We start from the raw sequence: 24,305 nt of genomic DNA on the forward strand, positions 1-24,305 counted from the left end.
GCATTGTGCGCTTGGGTTCAATGTTTTGGGGAGAATGTGTTGGTAGGTAGGGGAACTGGCGGTAAAATGAACACGTTAAGCAAAGTCATTATTTTCTAACTAATAAGTGAATGAGATATTACAATCACCTTATGTTTATTGTTAGACATGTTTTGTACATATCTGGTAAAAATACTTCGTCATAAACACATTTTTTCAAACATGATTCTTGATTTCTAAACATGTCCAAAAATGAGACATGTTTATAGCGAGTGGGTAAAATGAACATATGGCGGTGGTAAAATGAACAGCTTCTGGTGACCTGAAAAATGTCCTGTATGTATGCAATGCGAAGCGTTGGAAAGCATTTTCCGATCAATGCTAATATCCCAACAAATCATGAGCTTTGCATACACACATTGCATTTTGCAGGCAAAAAAAATTGTCACGGAAGAAGTGAATATTCATGACCATTTTACAATCCTTTGGTAACGAAACACATCTACAAACTTGGGGTTATCAATGGGTGTTTGAACTTTTAGGATCTGTTCGAGAGCAACTAGGAAGCTTGTTCTATACATGAGATGTGATTATATTGTCTAAAATTTGATTTTTCTTCACCGGTCCGGGAGTTTTTTCCCACACACTAAGTACTAAGAAAATAAATATGTAAAAACATTAAGTAGTGTAGTCCTACGTCTACAGTTCGTGCAACCCCATAGGGCTACCCCTTGTAGTTTTTTTTTTTAATTTTGATTATGGAGGTTTTAACCTTAGGGTCATTCGCCTCTTTTCGGGTTAAAGAAATCTCTTTTGAAAAAATCTTGGGGTTGGGAATCGAACCCAGGTGAGCTGCGTACAAAGCAATCAATTTACCAACTACGCTATGCCCGTCCCCCTTGTATAATGAGTGATGGTTCAGTTTGGGCATCTATCACTTTCACGTGTTTTGATACACCTATACTGAAATTATGCAACTTCAAACCAATTCTTTTTTTGAATTAGTAGGTTTGTTCCAATACACGCCTCTTTCATTGCTTCGGATCCAAAAAAATCTGGTTCCTTTTTATTCCAGTTTACTACCGAAAGAAAATAGGAGAAGAGAATACAGGAATACGGTTTACAGTTTACAGAATACAGGAATACGGTTTACAGTTTACTCTGGAGTACTGCTAGTTTCTCCTGGTTTTTGAGCAAACCTAGTGTAACATTGATCAGTCGTAAGACAGGTATGTGTTTCAGCTGAAGATCATCTGGCATAACGATTCTTTGGCAAAACCATTTTTATCTTCAGGAAAACCATTTTTATCTTCAGGAAAACCATAGTTGGGTTCAATGGACATTTGGCATAATTTTAAACTGTGTGAGAATTACGGGTGATTTGGCATAATAATAAGCAGTACTGATGGAGGAAGGTCATTTGGCATATAGTCGAATATTTTGCTTTACATGACAGTTCACTTTCTGAAGCCCACTCGGTTTCTAGCGTGCCATCGGATACAGCACGTTCGTGCAATCCGCCGTTACTTGAACGAAGCATAATTTCCATTCTATCTCTAAGACCATCACCATCATGTTATACAGTACTACGTAAGCGCTCGAGCGCTTCGACGCAGTCGCGCTACCAGCCAGCGACCAGCTTAGTCGGGGTCTTCAGAACTCCCTTCTCAGGCCAGCATTTTGCTTTAAATGATAATCTGATCCCTGAAAACATTTTTGTTCGTAGCACACCGTCGCGTACAACGCCTGATTTCCTATCCGTCTACTACCAGAACATTCGTGGAATGAGAACAAAAACGCAGACCTTCTTGCTTGCTCTCACTTTCTGCGACTACGACATTATCGTTCTCATCGAAACCTGGCTATGTCTGATATATTAAACGATCAGCTAACGACGAACTACGCAATCTACCGATGCAATCGCAACTCCTTTTCTACTGATCTACGACGCGGAGGTGGTGTTCTTATAGCGATAAAGAAACATCTAACTGGGACTGCACTAAAAATGCCTGGATGTGAACGTTTGAAGCAAGTGCCAGGTAGATCGTTATATATTTGCTGCATGTTTCTGAGGCCGAACAGTGATCCTGACTTGTACAACGTTCACTGCTCTGCTTTCCAAAGCATTCTGGACAAAGCTAATAGGCACAACAATGTACTTGATGTAATTGATTACAATCTCCGTCATCTCCGGTGGATTTTTGATGACGATTATAAGTGCTACCTTCCTGAAAATGCAACATCGGAACAAGAGACGGCCATCACAGAAACGTTGGTCACTAATATCAAATCTGCTCTCTTGGCAACGTGAAGGGACGGACCCTCGATCTAGCTTTCGTTAACGACACGGATGTGTTCGAACTGATTGAGCTTCCGACATATATACTGAAGGTAGACCCTCACCATAAACCCTTCGTTTTGAGATTTGATATGCATTCTGATGATGGTGAAGCTTTTGATACAATTAACGACGACCTCAACTTTGACTTTAAACGATGCAACTTCGATGAAGACTCAATAACCATTGGTGCACTCAATTGGCGCTGGTTGGAAACGATTTCGATCAGGCAGTTGCAGCATTCTCTGACGTCTTATATAAGATTCTTCGCCGTAATGTTCCTAAAAACGTGTTTGCAAAAAAGTGTATGGAAAGTAGCTGCTACAATTCCTATTCATAAGGCTGGAAACACGCACAATGTTGAAAACTACAGAGGAATCTTGCTGCTGAACTTCCTAGCTATAGTTCTGGAAAAGTTTGCCTACAATGTGATGTACGCTGCTTGTTCCGACATAACTGACAAACGTCAACACGGCTTTATAAAAAAACGTTCCGTCACTTCGAACTTGATGACGTACACAACCTTTCTAGTTCCAGCTGTAGAGAAACGTCAACCAATATTCGACAAGATGCCAGTATTGAAACTAGAGCGACTAGGTTTTCCTGGATGGGTAACCTGCATTCTTACCTCTAACAACCCGCCTTCGTTGGAATTGGCTCCACACGTCCAAGTGGATTCAAAACGCCAACCAGTGTGCCTCAAGGAAGTCACATTGGGCCTTCGATCATTCTCTTATTCATCAACGACCTCTGCATCCGCATCAAGTCAGAAAAAAACTACTTTATTTCTGAAAATCTTACGTTCAACTGCCTCAGATCTCGACTCTGCTGTGCTCCCAGATGATATAACCAAAATAGAGGAATGGTGCTTGTCTGTGCTGCTTCTGCTAAGATCTTAAGATTTCAGTAACACAGATCGTAGCAATAAAAGCACGCTAGCCCAACCGGAGTGCCAACCGGCATACCAGGTTTGATGCCAGTAACAGCTTGATTATGGCGAACGTCAACGGACGGCGACTTTGGATTGACAGGCGTGCTGTTCTACTCCCTGAGTAAGGCCGCTTACAGAGTGGCGACGAGAAGCTGAGCAGGGGCTGCTACTGAGAAACCTGTTTGCAGCATATCAGATCCGCACGGCTTTCACTCTGACACTATCCATTTGGTTTGCAGTAAGCAGGTTTCTCGCATCTCGCATTCTAATGTCAGTTCCAGCCAGTGATGTACCGATGGGAAAAATTCCATCTTCCTGGGTTTTTATTTTTGGGTTTTAACCGGGTTTTTTTCCCAAATCATTTTAACCCGGATGAAATATGGGTTTTTTTCGTTTTATCGAATGTATGATGTTCATTTAATGTTTTTAACCTTTCGGCAGTCGCGCTTGTGCACTGAGTACACGCTGCTCTGAAAATCGGAAGGTTAAAATTTACATTTGAGAGACCGAAAATAAAAGTCGCAGGGATAAAACATACTTTGTAGAACCCACTCCAGATATCTTAGCATATAAAAATCGAATATAAACATCAAGCGTAAAAATCGGACAGAGATCCTTGAATCGCTTAGAATATTCTCACGCGAAAAAGTCGGCAAGGATGAACATCCAGTATAATTCGCTCACGAGAAATTCCGTACACGTTACATTCAAGATTAAAAGTTGTATAACGAAAAGTCCTTTTTAAGAACCGGATATACTTTTTTTCGTTTTCAATTCTGTGGGACATAATCGAAAAGCTCCTGGCCGATTTTTAAACTTGAAGTTTAAATCCAATTTTCTAATATATTTATAACGGGTTTTACGAAGCATTTTCTGTTCCTGCTACTTTAATTTCGGACCATTCCATATTTCAAGTTGTTTCGTATAATACTGGAAACAATAGTCATTGTAACTCAAACTAGTGAAAATTAGAATAATCATGTGATGCCCAAACTACTTTTATTCTGCTTGTTACTCATTTTAGGGGTTGCTATACTTTTAGCGAAATGAGGTAGGTATTCATACAAAATTTAGAAAATACCTATTTAGTTCGGTGAAAAGTAAAAGTGAGTAATATGCAGAAAGCGAGTGGCCTTGACATTCGTCATTAGTATTAACCGTAATCAGAACTCTTACAAATCGTAATCCGAATTCTTTCGGCATCAACTACATCAGCAACAGTAGAAAAAATGTTTAGTACGTTTAGGTGAATTCACAGTAAGAAACGCAATCGACAATACTTGGAAAGAAATTTTGGATCACCGCTACAGCCGCTAGATTCAATCGAGGAAAACCATTCAGAATTCATATACATGCAAAACTTTATGACAACAATGCTCATAAATCAAATAAAAGTGTTTGGATAACAATACATTAATGTTCAATTACTAATATATCACAAAATTGCAAAAAACCCAATCTTCCCGCGAAAAAACCGTTTTAACCGGGAAAAAACCTTGGGATTTTTCCCCAAAATTATAAAAACCCGATTTGGTACATCACTGGTTCCAGCCCTAACTCAGCTTCTCGCCGCCCCAGTCTGTAAGCACCTTAAGGAAGGATGACACCGACTTGAAATGGCGAGCGGACTAACAGTACGGCTGCCTTCGTCCCGACAAAACCTTGGTAGGTGTCCGGGTACGTTCAAAACTCATTACAATTTAGTTGGTGGTACTAGGTTCGGATGAACCAATCCCGATTTTACGCCGATCCGGCTCTGAACACTACTCCCTATGAAGGATAGTGTCAACCCTAGCAAACCCCCCCCCCCCCCCCTGCGCGCATAGATCACCATGGGATCACAAGAGGCGACTATGTACAACGAGTGAAGATAGTGGTCTAGAGGTTGAACCCACCGCATGGACACATCTAAAAAAATGAATGAAATTGGAGAGGCAAGTGGAGCAAAGGAGGACGCGATTGCCTTTGCAATGAGCGGTAAGCTGCAAAGATCACCGGTTACGCAGCAGCGGCTTGGTACAGAGTGAGCGTCCCGAGATCAAGTAGCGACACCACCCAGAATGACTCACATTTTGGGAAATCGTACTTGACGGATGTGAGGAAACAGATCGACGAGCTCTATGGGTTCGTGAGGACTAGGACTAGCACACCAAGGTGAAGCAGCTAGTGACGAGTATTATATCGGCCGTAACAGCTGCTGAACGACGCGACAGAAGGGGTTCTTGATGAGAGCAGAATCCGCTGAAAGAGCTTCTATGGAAGCTGCGGAACACAGAACTCAGAAACTGAGGTAATACCGAAGAGTCACCACAATATTCGTTCGGAGAAAAGAGTGAGGGACACGTTGGGGGAGCAAGAGGACCCGAAAAGGCAGAAGAGCGAGCAGGAGGGCACCGGCGACCTGCAGAACGTTGGGAAAGACCGTGGTTGGTGCTCGTGGGAAGCCAGCAGTCAAAGCGGAGGTACAAGGGTAATGCACTGATCAGCAAAGCGAACTATACGACTTTCTAAGCCGCTCTTCTCAAGAAATCAGGACCCAGAGTTCAAGGAGTCGGGAAAACATGTTGTTAAAAGGAAGCGCACTCAAAAATGCGAAATGATCTTCGAGTTGAAGAAGGATCTTTCCGTCAAAAGCTTGATCTACGGCGAGCTAACGTAGAAAACTGAAGGATGCACAGATCGAGCAATGCAAACTAGATGTACCGGCGACTATCCGGATTTGGAAATCGTATGGAGGCACTCAAACGGAAGCGATTGGTCTAGCGGTGGTCGTTGCCAATAAACTGTCGGAGATCCGCAAGATAAAAGTTGGATGGTCGGTGAGATTCGCTCCGTGAGTTACCAGGCAGTTGAAGCGATGCTTCAGGTGCTTGGACCTCGGACATCAAACTAGAAACTACAAGAGCTCGGACAGGTCAGCACTGTGTAGAAAATGCGGAGGAAAGGGACATGTTGCTAGAGACGGAAACGACCACAGGACGGGCGACTTCAAATGCCCTGCGTACAAAAAAGCAAAGGCAGAGCAACAATGATGCAGATAACCCAGGTTAATCTCAATCATTGCGACATTGAACAGCAACCGGTTTGGTAGTTGGTAACAGAAACGAAGTGCCATGTTGCAATTATTGCAGAGCCTCCCGATAACGGTAACTGGGTGGTAGATAGTGCAGGGATGGCGATAATTCAAGTGTTGGGCGGTTTCCCTATCCAAGAGGTGGTGGATAGCACACACGAAGGCTTTGTGATAGTCAGGATCAACGGTGTATTCATATGTAGCTATTAGGCTCCCCCACGATGGACACCAGAGCAGCACAATCGGATGGTGGACGAACCGACTGATTAGTCGGAAGAACACCGGTTGTTATAGGAGGAGATTTTAACACTTGGGACGTGGACTGGAGTAGCAGGTTGACCAACGCAATAGGTTACAGCTTGTTGGAAGCCTTAGCGAAGTTGGATGTAAGACTGCGACGAAGGTTCCGCTAGCACATTCCGTAAAGACGGTCGGGAATCCGTCATCGACATAACATTCTGGAGTCCTTCGCTGATGGATAACATGAATTGACGAGTTAGTGAGCAATGCACACATAGCGACCACCAGGCGATCCACTACACCACTGGTCGGTGGAATTGTATTGTAACACGGAGAGTGAGGACTGGCGAGCGGAAGTGGAAAATAAAGGACGTCGACAAGAATCTTTTCGTGGCAGCCCTTCGTGCTTACAGCCTAACTTCAATTCCGACTGCCTGTCGGAACCAGTAACGAAGGCATGTAATGTAACAGTCGAAATGTGCGTTGAGAGTTTGACAGATAATTGTCCCGAAGCAGGAACCAACCGCATGGCCACCTACACCGTACGTCGATGTAGACGGTAGAAATGCTGGTAACAATCGAGTCTCGAATGACGAGCTGCTTATAGTGCGCGAGAAAAGCTCCCGGACCGAACGGTATCCCCAACGTGGCACTGAAGACCACGATTCTGGTGTTTCCGGACATGTTCAGGATAGCCCTACAGAAATGCCTGGACGATGGCTACGTCCCGGATAGGCGGAAGATCCAGAAACTTATGTTGCTGCCAAAACAAGGGAATCCACCAGGAGATTCAGCATCGTTCGGCCTATATGCCTGCTGGATTCGCTTGGTTTCTGGAAAGGGTCATCCTCAACAGGTAGACGACATACACTGAAAGTGGGAACGGGTTCCGGAAAGGGATATCGACGGTGGACGCCAACTGCACAGTCATCGCGAGATCGAAACAAAAGAGAAGGAATAATCGCTACTGCGCCGTTGTAATGATCGACGTGAAGAATGCTTCATCAGCGCCAACTGCACAGAATCCGGGTTCCGGACTATCTGTACAAGGGACTGAAACGTTACTTTCAGAACCGAGTACTGGGCTACGAAACGACCATGGGGCAGAGGTCGATTAGGGTCACGGCGGGAGTACCTCAGGGCTCCATACTTGACCCAACGCTCTGTAATATAATGTACAACGGAGTCTTAACACTGGAACTGTCCAGAGGAGTCGAGATCGTCGGCTTGACGTTGTCCTGACCTGACAATAACCGGCGAGACCCTCGAGGCAGTGGAGATGTTGACGGCAGATACAATATATATCGCAGAAACCTGGATGGCTGATATCCGGCTTTATTCTGCGCGGCGTGTGACGTGAGGTGACTAAACTCACCTCACTTTACGTGACTTTTTTCACTCGATTCTTAGAGTCGACTCGGGTGAGGTGAGATTCGCCATTGCGGTTAAATGGGCGTCTCACGTCACCCGAAGTGACTCTTCAGAATTGGGTGTGAAAAGTCACGTAGAGTGAGGTCTCATTTCACACGCCGCGCAGAATAGCGCCGATCAAGTTGCAGTTGGCTCACCACAAATGAACGAAGTGCTCGTCCGTAACCGTAAAAAAATCCAGGAGTCGTGATCAGCGTTAGCGGACACGCAATTCCATCAATGCATGCGCTGAAGCCTCTGGGTGTGATCATCGACGATCGGTTAAATTACAACACCCCTGTCGACTACGTATGTGAGAAGGCTGCGAGCAGAGCTCACGTATTGGTAGGAATCATGCCGAACAACGGAGGCTAAAGATGCAGCACGAGACGTTTCCTGGCGGGTGTCTCATACTCAATACTGAGATATGACGTACCGGCCTAGGCTGCTGCGCTGAACGCTGAACAGGACGAAGCTGACAAGCACGTTTCGCCTGATGGCTGCCTGTGTCGCGAGCGCGTATAAAACGATATTGTCGGAGGCAATGTGCGTCATTGCTGAGATAATTTCCATCTGCACGTGGAATGTTACCAGCGGAGAAATGTACGTAAAGCAAGGAGACTGGTTCAAGCGGACTCGTTGCCTAAGTGGCAGCAAGAGTGTGACAACACTGAGAACGGAAGGTGGACCCATCAACTCATCCCAAATGTGTCGAAATGGATGCATAGGAAGCAAGGAGAGATGAAGTTCTATTTGACACAATTTTTGTCCGGGTACGGATGCTTGCATCGGTTTGGACATGCTTTGTCACCCTTTTACCCGAAGTGTGCGATCGTGCAAGAGACACCAGAACCCGTGGTCTTCGAATGCCCTAGGCTCAAAGAAGTTCGACGTTGGCATGACAGTTAGCAATATCGTCGAAGAGATGTGCCACGACGAGCATACCTGGGACGCTGTCAACACAGTGATTACGAGTATAGTCTCCGAGCTGCAGAGAAAGTGGCGAAGGGACCAACAAATAAGCGCCATTGGCTAGAAAGCCGCTGTGAAGCCACAAATCGGGTTTCGAGAGAAATTCCGCCGTCGGGAAACTCTCCGTCGGTGTAGACTAGGTCTACCGCCGGGGACCAGTTGAGGAGTACGCGACGTAGCAGCGGGTTTGGGTCGTCGGGGTGCCAGTGAAGCGGACGTTGGGCTTCACCATTATCGCCGAACCGACCTCCACACCCTACCGAGTAGTTCCGAGACTGAGTAGACAAATAGCTAGCAGTGGGTCGTTGGGGTGCCAGTGAACCGGAACCCAGGCAACACTGGCAACATGTAATGGCCGCGGTTTGTTGCATAGCCATTAACTTTTGCTGGTGCGCTTTTTTGGTTGCTAAATCAGTTGAATAATGGTTGATGTACATTTCTTTTCAACTAATTATGTTGCAGAAAATGCTAGTCAACAAACGGTGCTGCTCGGGAAGCTACGCTCCACCCTGAATCGCTGGATGGACCTCAGCACCTACTGGCTGGCCCGTTGAGTAGGCTAGGTTTACCGCCGGGGACTAGATCGAGTAGAACGGGACGAAGCGGGGAGCTACATGGCTCACGGAAACGAACATCGGTATAGAGAGAAATCTGCCGCCGGGGAAGTCACAGTGGGGTAGATACACCGCCGTGGACTATCCGACTATATCGTCACGAAACCGACATCGGTACCGAGAGAAACTGCGCTGTTGGGGAACTTTCAGTAGGAGTACGGTAGTTCAACGCCAGATAATATCCGAGTTGATCTTGATAAAACTGGGAGCTAAATAGCTTAAGGAAACAGGTATCGTTTTCGGGAGAAATTCTTCCGCTGGAGAACAATCAGTCGGAGTAGGGTGAGTTCACCGCTGGGGACTATCTGAGTAGATCGCGAGCAGGCTGGGAGCTGAATGACTCCCGGAAACAGGAGCTAAATGGCTCATGGAATCAGTATCAGAAAACGTCTCATTGGGATGTGAGCTAAATGGCGACGTAAAAGATGGTGACAAGAAGCAAGAGAAGAGTCGGAAGGTAAATGGCTCAAAGGTTGAGCCATTTCATGGACCAAGTAAGACGTCGAGATAGAGCAGAAGAAAGAAGTACGACTCTACACCCTCCACCCCGCGAAGTTATACAAGGGGAAGAAGGACGAAAAAGAGTAAGGAGTGTTTTAAATGGTTGGGTACGAAAGTGAGTTTCACAGTGCAAATACACTACAGACCAGGATTTTGAAGCCTTTTAAACATTACTATAAAAAAACATGTCCCAAGCGTTCGTCGACAATCTCGTACTGTACCTCATCGATTTTCACCTCGGAATCAACACCGTTCGGACTACCTCGCTCTCTACCAGCTACCGTGTACTTTGTCTTGTCAGAGTTTGTAGTCATTTCGCTTCTCGCAGCCTCCCTTTTAAAAGGCAAAAATACCTCTTCCACTATTCTGCGATCAACACCAATGATGATGATGTCGACCGGAAAGCCAAAAAGCATGTGAGTTCTGTTCAAAATCTTCAAAAAAGGAACTCAACAAGGGCTTTCAAGAATAAAATAAAATAAGAAACCCTGCGAAAATCTTTATTTTTTAAAAAGATGCGGTTATGCGAAATACCAGCAACTCTTTCGATATTAAACACACATTCCAGTGTTACGCTCTCAAATCATGTAAACGCAGCTGGTAATGATCAAATTAATTTCAAGCAACACTACATTTGAATAAAAAAAATGCGTAAAACTATAGTCTGTTCGATGCAAGCACAATCGACTTTTGCTCAAGGTTGTTTTAAAAATAAAAATAAAGGATCCTATTCTCACAGTCGCGTCACCCAGTGATTAGAAGAAAATTCTCTTCTAGGCCCTATGCGCCGTAAGTGTGAGAATCGGGCACAAAAATACTGCGAATAGACCTTCACTTTCAGCACTTTTAAAAGTATTATTCCAAATGACCTTTTACGCACAGATAAAAATGGTTCATAATCTTCACCATAATCACTTCCAAAATTATGCCAAATGTTACTATTAACTGAAATTGTCCAATTAGTCAAATGACATTGCACCAAATGACCGTATGCCAAATAACCCACTCCACTACTCATATGTTAATGCAAAAGACCTAGTTTATAGAAACCAATGCATCAATCCGTTCAATGGAGCAAGACGAGGGCACAGAAACTTTGCTGAAAACAAAAGGCAACATAATAGGAACGAGAGATTTTGTTTAATACTAGTCAATAATGTAATATCAAATCCGGACTCGCCTCTGATGAAAGAATATTGCCAGATACGGTCGTCATTGCCTGCGGAACTAACACTTGCTGCTGCTGCTGGTGCTGATGTTGCTGGAACTGCTGCAATTGCAACACATTCAATTGTTGTTGCTGCTGTTGTTGCTGTTGAGCCTGTTGTATAAGCACCTGCTGGTTTAATAATTGTTGCTGCTGGGCAGCTTGAATGGAATGAATTTGTTGCTGTTGGTGCTGCTGATGTTGCGGCTGTTGAAACTGCAGCTGATGTTGTACACTACTGCTGCTAACGGCTATCTGGTGCCCACTGGCCGTCGTCGATGGAGTCAGAATAATACTGCTCGGGTCCAACTGATCCACCAGCATCATCTTCGGGTCCAGCTTTACCTTAAAGGGCCAATCTGAAAATACAACCACAAGTTTGAAAAACAATGTTAATACCATATCATGAATCGCTGTATAATTACTACTTGCAACGGAAGGATTCCCGGAACCATTACTTACAACAATCCAACCACGATCGTTTCACCCGTTCGCAAGCAGCGATTTTGCTGGTGATAAATCGGGATGCGACTGTTGTTGAGTATGCACTCATTTCTAGGAACTAAAATATATACATTTCTTCGGTTGAACTGAGCGAATGAAAACAAAATAACAGCAACAACAAGGGGACTCATTCGTAGAGCCTATAATAAGAATTGCATAACACAAATCAGGTCATTGAAACGAAAAATATCATCTTTCCCGCACAAACAAACTTAGTAGCCGGTAGTAGCTTCCAGTAAACAACAAGTAAACGGGGCAAAACGAAACGAGAAGCAAATAAACGAACAGAACGACTGATCCCAACGTACGACTTACCGCCACTACCGAATATGTTATCAGTCTCCATCTTGATTGCATTGATCCCGTCGAACCCGTCCAGATCGTTCAAGCAGAGCGATTCTTCAACGGTCGCATGCCGCACATCGGCCATCGCTTGCTGTTCCACCTCGCTACCCATTTCCTGGTCCGGTTCATCATCCTGATCATCATCCTCCTCGTCATCTTCGTTATCATCATCCTCGACTTGCCCTTCGTCTTCGTTATTATTATTCTCATCGTCGTCGTCGTTGTCATTGTCATTCTCTTCCTCGTCCTCATCCTCCTTAATGTCCAGCAGTTCGTGCAAAATGATTAGATTGTCCTCGTGAGTGCTGGGCCCGGATTCGGCTAGGCCCGCAATGCCGAGATCCACTCCCACCTCCTCGGCGGTATCGGTGAGAATGTCGATTGCATCGACTGCCGCGTGTTAGGATTAGGGTGTTTGTTAGTAGGAAGCTCAAAGTTGGGTAATGTGGTAAATCGATGCAGTTTCACGTTTAGGGGAACTAGGGGTAAGACGGGCACGCTAAGAAATTTAGCAGTTTTTTTACAAAAAAAAGTACACACCTCATTACAGTACTATATAATGTTTTTGAGATCCATTTTATAAACCTATTTTACGAAAATTATTATTCCTGAATGTTTGAAATGATCATAATACTACGCTTCCTTCTTCATACTGTGGGTGAAACGGCCGGGAGTAAGACTAAACGTTCAATATACCCAAAGTTCTAGTTTTAAAATGGACAAGTTTCAAGGGATTCGGTCGCTATTTAACCCTCTACTGCCCAAACTTTTGTTCAACTAAAAAAACTTTTGTAGTTTGTTTTTGTAATAAAAAAGATGGGTGGGTAATGTCTGCGACATAACCGGAGAGATGTAGAATACATAAGGAACACGTTCTTCAAATATGTTGATACTCATTGGAATTTTCGGACAAAAGGTGATTTGGGCGAGGAATATTTCAAATTATTCTTTACAAAAATGATGGTGGTCCTAAAAAGGACCGGTTTTGTTGGCGTTGTTGGCCTTGGTGAGGGAGATGGCTAACGATGAAATTAATTGTTAGCATGAGGAAGTCGCGTAGTACTGGCCAATGGAAGAACAGATAATAATTGATTCCTGAAAATCAATTTTTCTTTATTCATGTAAATTATACATACTTACAAATCTAATAGAAGATTCCTGGTCATATTTCTGAATCATTAGTGCGAACATTGTGTAATTTGGTTAAGTACAATGAAAGTTACAAACTTTCCAAACTCGACCTTCTGTTCCTTCAGAAATATTGAAATGGGGTGTCTATATTAAACCGTTAGTCGTGGTCACAATAAAAAAGATGGGTGGGTAATGTCTGTCACATAACCGGAGCGTCGTGATTTCAATTCGAGACGTTAATTTAAATCTAATATTCAACAGAACCACGTTTGAATGGGAAATTTTCAAATAATTCTCTATGGTAATAATGGTGGTTCTGAAAAGAACCTTTGGTATCGGCGTTGGTGTTGATGGTGATGCGCTGGATCGTTGGATATTTTTGGCATGATAGTTACGTGCCTGGCGAACTGTTTTGTAGCCTCGAACAAAACGACAAGACTGGCTTCTTCGGGTACCATTACGGCCGAACTTTATAAGCTTAGCTCGACTTTGAAATCCTGCACAATCTCACGAATCAGACACTGGTAGGGCCATTTTGTTTGCTACTAGCACGGAGCTGCACAAAAAAATTATTTAATGCAGTTAGTTCACAGAGGCTGCTAAAAAGCTCGAATAGAAGCATGCGACTTCAACATTTGTCTTAAACACATGCAACAACACATTCGTTTTGGTAATACAGATAATAACAGTAGAAAGAAATGGAAAAACAGTGCACGAAACGAGCGAGAGGATAATTTAATTTTTTGTTCCGTGTGCAAGCTGCTTCTTTCCACACAACGTATTATGTTGATTGTTGAAAATTTGTTACACACCTTAAAATGAAAGTTTCAGTTTAACTCTCACTAGAACACAATTGATTGGTCCTGAAAAGAACCGTTGCTTTTATTATAATTTACGCCCACTCCCAGCGGACACTGTGAGCCAGTTTGATTTCTTTTGCGAGAAAGTTACGTACTTGGCGCACTATTTTGTATCCTCAAACAAACCGACCAAGTAGGCATCACTGGCTTCATCACGGCTGAGTTTTGTAAGCGTAGCTCGACTTTGAAGTAATACACAACCTTACGAACCAGACGCTGGAATGTTAGCCAGCGGATTAGTTTCTTTGTTGCCCTTTATTTGGGGCGAAATACTGGCATGGCGACAGTTCCTGATCGGTAATTGGTTGCGATGGGCCACCAGTAGCTGGGGCACTTTTGCGGACCGTCATCATTGCCAACTGTTTTCCTCCGGTGGACTGGCTGCTTGCTAGCGCTTGAACGAATACGAATGATGAGAAAAACCGACCGACCAATATTCATATATGAAAACACGAGAAAGCACTACTATCACTCTCTCGCTCGTTTTCGTGCCATTCCTGTGCCTTTCCTTTCCGTTCGGCTACCAATACTAGCATAACCAAAACGAATATTCTGTCTTTCCATCGCCTTCAATCTAGTGGCCAGTGCTAGCAAACTTGTATGTTCAGTTTTTCAATAACAACATTCCAACAATATTTTCAAAGAATGTTGCAGATTTGAAAAGAAGGAAGGAAAAGATTTTCACAAATTTAAATTCTTTTGTCTTATTTGTTAGCGGTGATACTGGCCATGGGATGGTGGGGGAACACCCACATTCGTTTGTTATGATAGTATTAGCAGCAGAAAGGAATGGAAAAGCAGTGCACGAAAACGAGCGAGAGAGGATAATTTAAATTCTCTTTCTTTCTTTCCACACATCGTATTTCTTATATAGCTTTCTGAAAATTATTTATTATACACCATAAAATGTAAATTTCAGTTTAACTCTTATTAGAACACAATTAATTGGTCCTGTAAAGAACCGTTTATTGTTTTATTGCGGGAGCATAATTCAGACGCACTCCCCGCGGACACGGTGAGCCAGTTTAACTCTTATTAGAACGCAGATTAGTTTCTCTGTTGCCCTTTAGTTGGGGCGAAATTCTTGCAGGGCGACAGTTCCTGATCGGGTTGCGATGAGTCACCAGTAGCTGGGGCACTTTTTCCGACCGTCGTCATCGCCAACTGCTTTCCTTCGGTGGACTGGCTGCTTGCTAGCGCTTGAACGAATACGAATGATGCGAAAAACCGACCGACCAATATTCATATATGAACACACGAGAAAGCACTACTATCGCTCTCTCGCTCGTTTTCGTGCCATTCTTGTGCCTTTCCTTTCCGTTCGGCTACCAATACTAGCATAACCAAAACGAATATTCTGTCTTTCCATCGCATTCAATCTAGTGGCCAGTGCTAGCAAACTTGCATGTTCAGTTTTTCAATAACAACATTCCAACAATATTTTCAAAGAATGTTGCAGATTTGAAAAGAAGGAAGGAAAAGATTTTCACAAATTTAAATTCTTTTGTGTTATTTGTTAGCGCTGATAAAGGATATTTAGTTTGCTACTAGCAAGGAGCTGCACAAACAAATCGATTTATGTAGTTAATCAACGGAAGCTGCCAAATAGTTCAATAAAATAATTCAAATTGTAATAGCGACATGCAATTGTGGCAACACTGGCCATGGCGGGAGAATACGCACATTCGTTTTCGTTATGATGGTATTAGCAGCAGAAAGGAATGGAAATGCAGTGCACGAAAACGAGCGAGAGAGGATAATTTAAATTCTCTTTCTTTCTTTCCACACATCGTATTTCTTATATAGCTTTCTGAAAATTATTTGTTATACACCATAAAATGTAAATTTCAGTTTAACACTTATTAGAACACAATTAATTGGTCCTGTAAAGAACCGTTTATTGTTTTACTGCGGGAGCATAATTCAGACGCACTCCCCGCGGACACGGTGAGCCAGTTTAACTCTTATTAGAACACAGATTAGTTTCTCTGTTGCCCTTTAGTTGGGGCGAAATTCTTGCAGGGCGACAGTTCCTGATCGGGTTGTGATGAGTCACCAGTAGCTGGGGCACTTTTTCCGACCGTCGTCATCGCCAACTGCTTTCCTTCGGTGGACTGGCTGCTTGCTAGTGCTTGAACCTGAACGAATACGAATGATGAGAAAAACCGACCGACAGATATTTTTATAATCGCGCTAATATGCACTACTATCGCTTTCTCGCTCGTTCTCGTGCCGTGCATGAGCCTTTCCTTTCCGTCCGGCTTCTAATGGCCTAACCAAAGGAATATGCCGTCTTTCCCCCACCAACTGCTCTCGTCAAGCAACCCAATGCGAATAATCATAGGAACAAACATGTAGTGGACCTATATATAAACTTTTCATTATTTTATTGTTCGGTTGGTCTACCAAAGTGACGGCTGTGTGCGGGATGGGCTGAAAATTTTCACTTTTCCGAGTCGCTTTCGAAAGATTTTTCAAAACACATTTTTTTGTTATTAGTGCATGTTATACATACTTCAAATTTTAATACAGCATAGAGGAACGTATTTTCAACAAATTGGCCTAAAAATCAAATCATTCTGTTAAGTATGATAAAAGTTATTAACGTTCAAAATCTGACGCGGCGCCGCAGCCGATATTTTGAAACGGGACCCCTATATTGAAAGCTTAAATGTATTCTACATTAAAAAATTGATAAGTTCATGAAAGTTGCGGATTTTTCAGTTAAACTTGAAAACTAGTAGCCCACCAAAGGGCCGGCTGGGTTGAGCAACTGGGCGGACGAAATCGAGAACATTTCTCGCCAAACATATGATTAGGGCTCAAAAGCCAACTGTCAAAACTCAATTCGAGGGGAAATTCCGGACGAACTGTTAATCGCGCAGCACAGCCGGCGATAACAAACATTGTCATTGTCATTTCTCAGCCCACACCCTGGCAGACGTTCATCCGCCCATCTAGACTCTGTCAAGTTGAGGACCTATAAAGCCTAACTGTTTGTATGTGCTAGTACGTATAGCACACCAGTTTCTTCCACAAGCAGGCGCCGGCTGTTAACCAGTCCCACAAACAAAAGAGAAAAGTTTTCTCTTTCGTTGACTACTATGCATCGGGCTTACTGCCTGTAATCGCAAGTCAGTCCCATGTAAATAGGGAATCCCATAGAACATGGGATTGATTTGCGATTATGGGTAATAACAGATTCTTCAGAATTTCTCCTCAAAGTGAATTTTTCCATATGACTTTTGAGCCCTAATCACACGTTTGTCAATATTTTATTCCCGCTATCAAGTTCGTTACGTTGCCTGAAACGGATGACGTAGAAATTGACCTAGGTTGTTTGCACAGGAGCAGGTCATTTGGCATAAAGCCATTTAGCAAAAGGTCATTTGGCATAATGGACTTTTAGCATAACGAACATTTGGCATTTATCCTGCAGGGCATTTGGCATAATTTTGAGAAGTGATCATTCTTTAGGTTATCCGGTATAACCGACACTGGGCATCATTATTTTGAGCTTCTGGAAAATAGTGTTTTGGCATAACGGACATTTGGCATAATTTTGCTAAGTGATCTCATCTCATTTGGCATAACCGAAGAATGTGTAGTTCATCAGCGATTGAGCCATGGTTAAAGCTGCTCTAATAAAAATGTTCAGTCTTGTCTCTAAGTTAGTGTCGAATTCAGATGAGAGGTACTCGAAACGCCTCTCTAACAGCAAATTTAATAATAGTAATGTGTTGTTTTCCATTACCAGATATTGATTATATTTGGAGTGAAAACATTTTAAAACTGATTTTTCCTTCTTTTAAATATGAGCAGCTCTTTTGAGTTTCGTTTTTGAAATTCTTGTGTTTGCTCATTTTTGCAATTATGGATTGTTTGTCTATGACTTACGTTGTAGTATAGTGTAGATTTTACAGGTTTTTGTTGATGCAGCACATGGAACTGCAATCCATTTGACGTATGTTTTGTTTTGGTTATCATTATTCTGATCGCCAGTAAGTTTTAGCTTCCCATACATCGTTTCAACAACTAAAATAATTCTTATTATCCTTCTTTATCTCATGAGCTGTTCTTTCGAATGATATACCGTTCGATTCAGACGATAATTAACTTTATCATTTCTGACTATCGCCAAGTTATTCAAACGATGATTTGTTGAATAAATTTACATATATTGAATCATCGGTTGTCCCTCCGCGAAGCCAGTGTAATGCGACATAACCGAGACTGAGGCGAGGTGTTCACTGAGCCTAAATTCGAAGCGGTGGCCCCTCGCAAGCAAACCTTTGATCCACTCGTTTGCCCGAATTACTTCAGCATAAGAATCAGTGTCCGATGGAGGCGACAGTGATGTCGGACAGTACATGACTTGAAACGATGTGGTGTAGCCACATTTGACGTTAATGTTTTTTATTATTTTGTAAAGAAGAATAAATTTATTAGCAGTGCTCAAAATTATGCCGCAGACCTTATTTCTCGCAGTCTGAAATTATGTCTATTTTCATTTAGATTAAAAAAGCAAACAACCTTCAGTGTGACCACTTCTCAAAATTATACCAAATGACTGTTATGCCAAATGACCCTCACTTGCGCTCAAAATTGAAAATCATGTCAAATGTTGGTTATGCCAAATGACCGGAGATAAAATAATTTATGCCAAATGACCTTCAGTGTGATCCATTCTCAAAATTATGCCAATTGACCATTATGCCAAATAACCGTTATGCCAAATGTCTGTTATGCTAAATGACCTTTTGCCAAATGACTTTATGTTAAATGACCCAGAACCTGTTTGCACGGACACCTTAAGAAGTTTACAAAGTTTGGGTCCATTTGATCAATCTCAATGTTCGTTTCCATTGAAAAGGTATAATTTCCTTTTGAGAATCCCTATAGATTTTTTTTAGGCGGATCAACATCGGAATATCGCGGATCAACATTGGAATATCGCCGTCAATAATAAGAGTATAAATTATGTGTGTATTGCTGAAACTGACAGAGGATACTATACTTTCGTACTACATATAATTGTTGTACATAGGGAATTCCAATGAACATGGCACAATTATGCGTGTACGAGAAGTATTCACCACCGTATAATGCAGGAATACGAAGCGAATTGAACTGATCGTGTGTGAAAGACCAAATAAGCAAAAGGTGACCAAAGGTTCGAAAGAAAAAACAGCACACCTCCGCCCGATTGATGACGACGATATCTAGGTGGTTGAATAGTTCGTGTAGGAATTCAAAGGTGGGTTCTAGCAGGCACTCGTGCTTACTTTGGGCTTCGAAAAACCCTTAGATCGAACAAAGTACGCTACCGCACAAAGCTAACCATCTACAAAGCGCACATTACATCAGTTGTCCCGCTCTCTACGGCCACGAAACCTGGACTATGCTGACGGAGGACCTACGCGCTCTTAGTGTTTTCGAACAGAAGGTGCTGCGAACGATCATTACTCTACGACGTGAACGCATGCTGAGAACATTCTCATATTATTTCATTTTCATTTTACAGCGTTTGGTTGAGCAAGAAAAGGCCGACGATAGCAGGGGTAATGACTGAATGGTTCATGCAGAGCACAAATACGCTATGGGAGAGGATCAGGGTGTGGGTTGAGGTAGGGTTAATGAATTGATGTATGCTTGGCGAATAATTACGTCGCAGAATGTGATGAAAAGCTGCATTGAACAGGCTACTGTTGGCTGTTTCGAAATAAAAATGTTTCTCCATAAGGTTTGATATCTATTTATAAGGGTTAAATGTTCACTGTGGTGCTATCAAGTTTGCGAAATCGCGAGTGTAGGTGCACGTGGATGGTCGCGAAGCACTCAAGCGTTTGTATGTTCACGTGTTTGTCGCGTGTGCCAGCCAGAGCTCAAAAAATTGACATCCCTGCGTGAACTTGAAAGAAAACGAAATTCAATTCATGCCCGGCGCGATGAATGAAATGTTTGGTTCGTTTCCCTCGTCATTCGTTTTCCCAACATAGCGCATTAAGATTCGGATATGTTTGGTTTCAGAAGCAAAATGAATTTTATTTTTATGCTAGCTCTGAGGGGGATAATTGAGCAAAACTGCATCAGATATAGATAACGCAGTTCACTTATGCTCGAAAATGTAGAAGATGCCAATTTCTGCCCTCGAACTGTTCACATAATAACAAATGAATGCTTTGTTTGATGAAGAAATTAATGTTTCCTCTGCACTCGAGCATTCCATTCCGCATGAAATTTCTGTCAGTTGGAAAGTTAATGAATGAGGGAGGTGGTGAATCTAAATGTAGGCTTTGGTAAATACAAGCAGAAATAGGTAACTGATTTTGAATTTTCACAGCACTCGTGCCAGCACGCCTATGACTTCGCGTGTATAATGTCAATTTTGGTAGAAAAGAGTGAATTCTAGTGCTTACTAGTATTATTTTTTGCAACTGAATTCGTGGACCTAGGTTGCTAAGATCGAGAGTAGAGGCTTCCGGACGTGACCAATTTTTGATCGCACCAACACGGGCGTTTGTTGGTTCACGTTTGAGACAAAGACCATCTGGTATGTTGTCATCTTCGGGAGTCCTGGAATTGGACACTTCAAGTTCAAAAGAGTCCTAAAACCATGGCCAAACCTACGGGCACCTCACAAAGAGAACTTGGCCCTAAACTCACTTTGTGCGTTATTTCGACCATGGCATGAGTGGGTGCTCGCGCTGCAAAATGAACGTGGATACTGGAATTTCCTTGACGGCATGGTGAGTGGAGCAAATCGTCCCTTTCTTATTAATTCTGGCTTTGAACAGAACGCTTTTGCCGTGACCATGCTCCAACTCGGGGAATGAGTAATTCTTCTCTATTTTGTGTACTACTGCTACTGTTAATTGCATCATGTTTGAAAATTAACTAACTGGTATCTTTTTGTTTATTTTTATTTACGTGACTTTGAATGTTCTTCATTCGTCACGTTTACTAACTGGCAGCACTGATCTAGCACTGCCCTTATACCTACTACTAATGGGAGTCGTGCTGTTGGAGACGGGGCTTCGATTGAGTTTATCAGTGTTAAACCGAACAAAGGGAAATAAAGGTCAATAAGGCCATTACAAATCTTTTTTAAAAATTATGTCCAAGCACAATTTTTTTCTGAAGGGGGAGGGGCAAACAAAAAATAAATATTTATTTTGATTTAAGCATTTTTTTTCTTTTTACATTTTCTTTCGATTGTTCTCGTGGACGTTTACGCAGGGTGATTTCGTAAAGCGGGGTTGAGTTATTTGTTTTACTTGAAAAATTCAAGCAAACATTGCTGAATCGATCAAAAGTTCATATAAGAAAGGGATGCTAAAGTAGGATCGAGCCCTGTGGGACTCCGGCGGTAATCGGAACCCTTTTCTGACCGGCATCGGTCTCGTATAGCAGTACGCGGTTCTGGAAGTAACTTTCCAGGAGCCGGTACAGACCCACCGGTAGGCTAAGCCGGTGTAACGAGAGCGCGATGGCATCCCAGCTTGCGCTGTTGAATGCGTTCTTCACGTCAAGTGTCACTAACGCACAGTATCGAATGACTCGCCTTTTTCGTCGAATCGCTCTCTCGGCTGTCTTTATTACTGAGTTGAGAGCGTTCACTGTGGACTTACCGTTCCGAAAGCCAAACTGGTTGCTTGACAGGCCGTCCGTACCTTCTGCGTACGGGGTTAGCCTGTTGAGGATAATCCTCTCAAGCAGTTTGCCAGTCGTGTCGATCAGACAGATTGGTCTGTACGCCGATGGGTCGCCTGGCGGCTCCCCGGGCTTCGGCAACAGCACCAGTTTCTGCCTTTTCCATCTATCGGGGAAACGGCACTCGTCAAGGCACCTCTGCATAGCTAGCCTGAACATGTTCGTGTTCGCTATAATCGCTGCCTTCAGAGCGCTGTTTGGAACTCCATCCGGCCCTGGAACTTTGTTCATTGCTAGGGATGTAGCCACTGCGAGTAGTTCTTCATTCGTCACCGGAGCCACCGTTTCGGCCGTGCCCGCACTGTCTCGTAGTGCAGGTGGCCAGGGGTTTGTGGCTTGAGACGGGAAGAGTACTTCGATAATCGTCGCCAACCGGTCCGGAGACCGTTCTGAAGAGCCCCCTTTGGTCTTGGCCATCACAATCCTGTAGGCGTCACCCCACGGATTCGCGTTGGCACTCTCACACAGGTTGTCGAAACACGCTCTCTTGCTGCTTTTAATGGCCTTGTTAAGGGCCAATTTCACGGCTCGAAACACTTCACGGCGGTTCTCTCTTGCATCCTCGGTGCGAGCTCTTTGCATCCTACGTCTAGCTCTGAGGCAGGCTGACCGTAGAGCTGCAATCTCGGCACTCCACCAGTATACCGGACATCTGCCGTTTCTTGGCAGTGTTTTTCTCGGCATAGTGGCGTCGCACGCGCGTGATAGAACAGCTACCAGCGCATCCCCGCTTAGACTGTCGGTGTTGGCCTCCAGTCCCAGGGCCGCGGTGAAAGCTTCGCTGTCGAAGTGATTGGACTTCCACCCGCGTACCTGACAGGGATCTCCCGTCCTCGGATGCTGCACACCATAGTTGATCCTAAAGCGGATTGCTAAATGATCGCTATGGGTGTAGCCTTGGTCTACAACCATTTGGATGGAATTCACTGTAGACCTGCCTATAAGGAAGCCGAATTGTATGACATGCCGTTCTCACGGTCCGCGTACTTCGTTAACTTGTTCAAAATTACTCTTTCTCTCTCTAACATTACCAAGGAATACATTGACTACGCTGAAAGATCTCCATGTTTTCCCGGCATCGGAAGCAACATCAGCTTTTGTCGCTTCCAGTTATCGGATCGTTCTGACCATATCCGGGCTGTCATGTATCGCTTCACTTTTATGGCTTTCGCCATCTCGATCAGCTGTTTGTCGGTAAATCGATCTTCATCTTTGTGATCATCCTCCTCACTGTACGGCGAAAATAGATTCATGTTGTGGGGAAAACCTTTCGATGGTGACCTCCATCTTCTCCGGGCACCCTTCAGGTGGTGCAGCTGAGCCTTTTATCTTTGTCATGTCAACTTTGCAGGTGTCTCCTAAGGAAATTCGCGTTGGCTTTGTGGCAAGGCTTTCTTGTTCAGCTTGACTGCTTTGTTGAGAGCGGTTCTTGCAACTCGCTTCCCTCGAGCCCTCTGACTTCTTTTTTATTTTAAACTAGCTAATATCCATCGCGCGTTGCTGCGACTTTCAAAGAAATAGGAGGAAAACACAATTTGTTCTGAAGCGCCATCTGGTAGGCAGATAATTCCCAACCAATAGCACACAAACACGCTCCATAACAAATGCCTACTATGTATAAATTTTGACGGCAATCGGTTAAGCCGTTTGGGAGTCTATAAATCATATACATACAAACATTGACTTTTATATATATAGATAGAAGATAGAAGATAGATAGATAGATAGATATATTTGACACAGCTCAACGCGTTAGCATAACTGAGCCGTGGAGCGCACCTTGGGGGTCATTTGGTCCGTCTTCTCTCGTGTTTTCGTTTATGTCCATGTCGTCAACGGTACTGCATTCATGTTGCTCATGGTCGGATGTTCTTATTTGTTGTTTGCGCTTAGATTTCTTATTGGTGGTGTTGGTTGTTGGTTTAGAAACATTTGCTGTAATCGTTGTTACTTCGATGTTGGTAACGGCAGTTGGTTTAGTGGTATTGGGGCCGATCGTTGTTGAGCTGGTATTTGTGAATGCCCGGTCTGCAGTTACCAACTGGTTGTGGTTTAACAGTTTAACGTGACTAGTGTTCGTTGAAAATATTCAACACCATGAGGTGATTTGCATGTGAAAGTCAAGTAAGAGGGAATAGGTTTTGTCGGACGCATTCTCACCACACGAACGCCAACTATCTTCCTTAACACTATTCCCCTCCCCCTATTTTGACATGATTTGTTTGATAGCGGAGGAGCTAGTACGTGGTGCCAGGTCATGTATCTTTATTTCAATACTGTCAACATCTATATACGTTGGGATACTGTATAAAATGTCATTACATTCGATGACGTGTTTCATGTCGTTTTGGGAAGCGAATGATTCTGCATGACTAATGTTTTTTAACATAATCAGTACCGCATGACGTAAATGGTGGAATTGCACCGCATTAAGTACAGCAAGCTACGTTGAGCTTCACGAATTTATGGTTTTACCGGACATTTCGA

The 24,305-nt window shown here is 43.3% G+C and overlaps 1 protein-coding gene across 7 annotated transcripts in view; it reads right to left on the reverse strand.

Moving 5' to 3' along the window:
• LOC131693690 (polycomb protein Asx) overlaps positions 1–24,305 on the reverse strand; it is a 62,106-nt gene that overhangs the window by 12,919 nt on the left and 24,882 nt on the right. For 6 of the 7 annotated variants that reach the window (XM_058981737.1, XM_058981736.1, XM_058981735.1 and 3 more), the window contains 2 exons: positions 12,085–12,504; positions 11,239–11,624 (listed from right to left, as the gene is read on the reverse strand). In XM_058981737.1, the coding sequence (XP_058837720.1) occupies positions 11,239–11,624; positions 12,085–12,504 (806 nt within the window). The remainder of the gene's footprint in view (positions 1–11,238; positions 11,625–12,084; positions 12,505–24,305) is intronic. The other variant, XM_058981739.1, reaches the window with a different exon arrangement.

The sequence above is a fragment of the Topomyia yanbarensis genome, chromosome 3 (assembly GCF_030247195.1).
Source record: "Topomyia yanbarensis strain Yona2022 chromosome 3, ASM3024719v1, whole genome shotgun sequence".
NCBI classification, from domain to species: domain Eukaryota; kingdom Metazoa; phylum Arthropoda; class Insecta; order Diptera; family Culicidae; genus Topomyia; species Topomyia yanbarensis.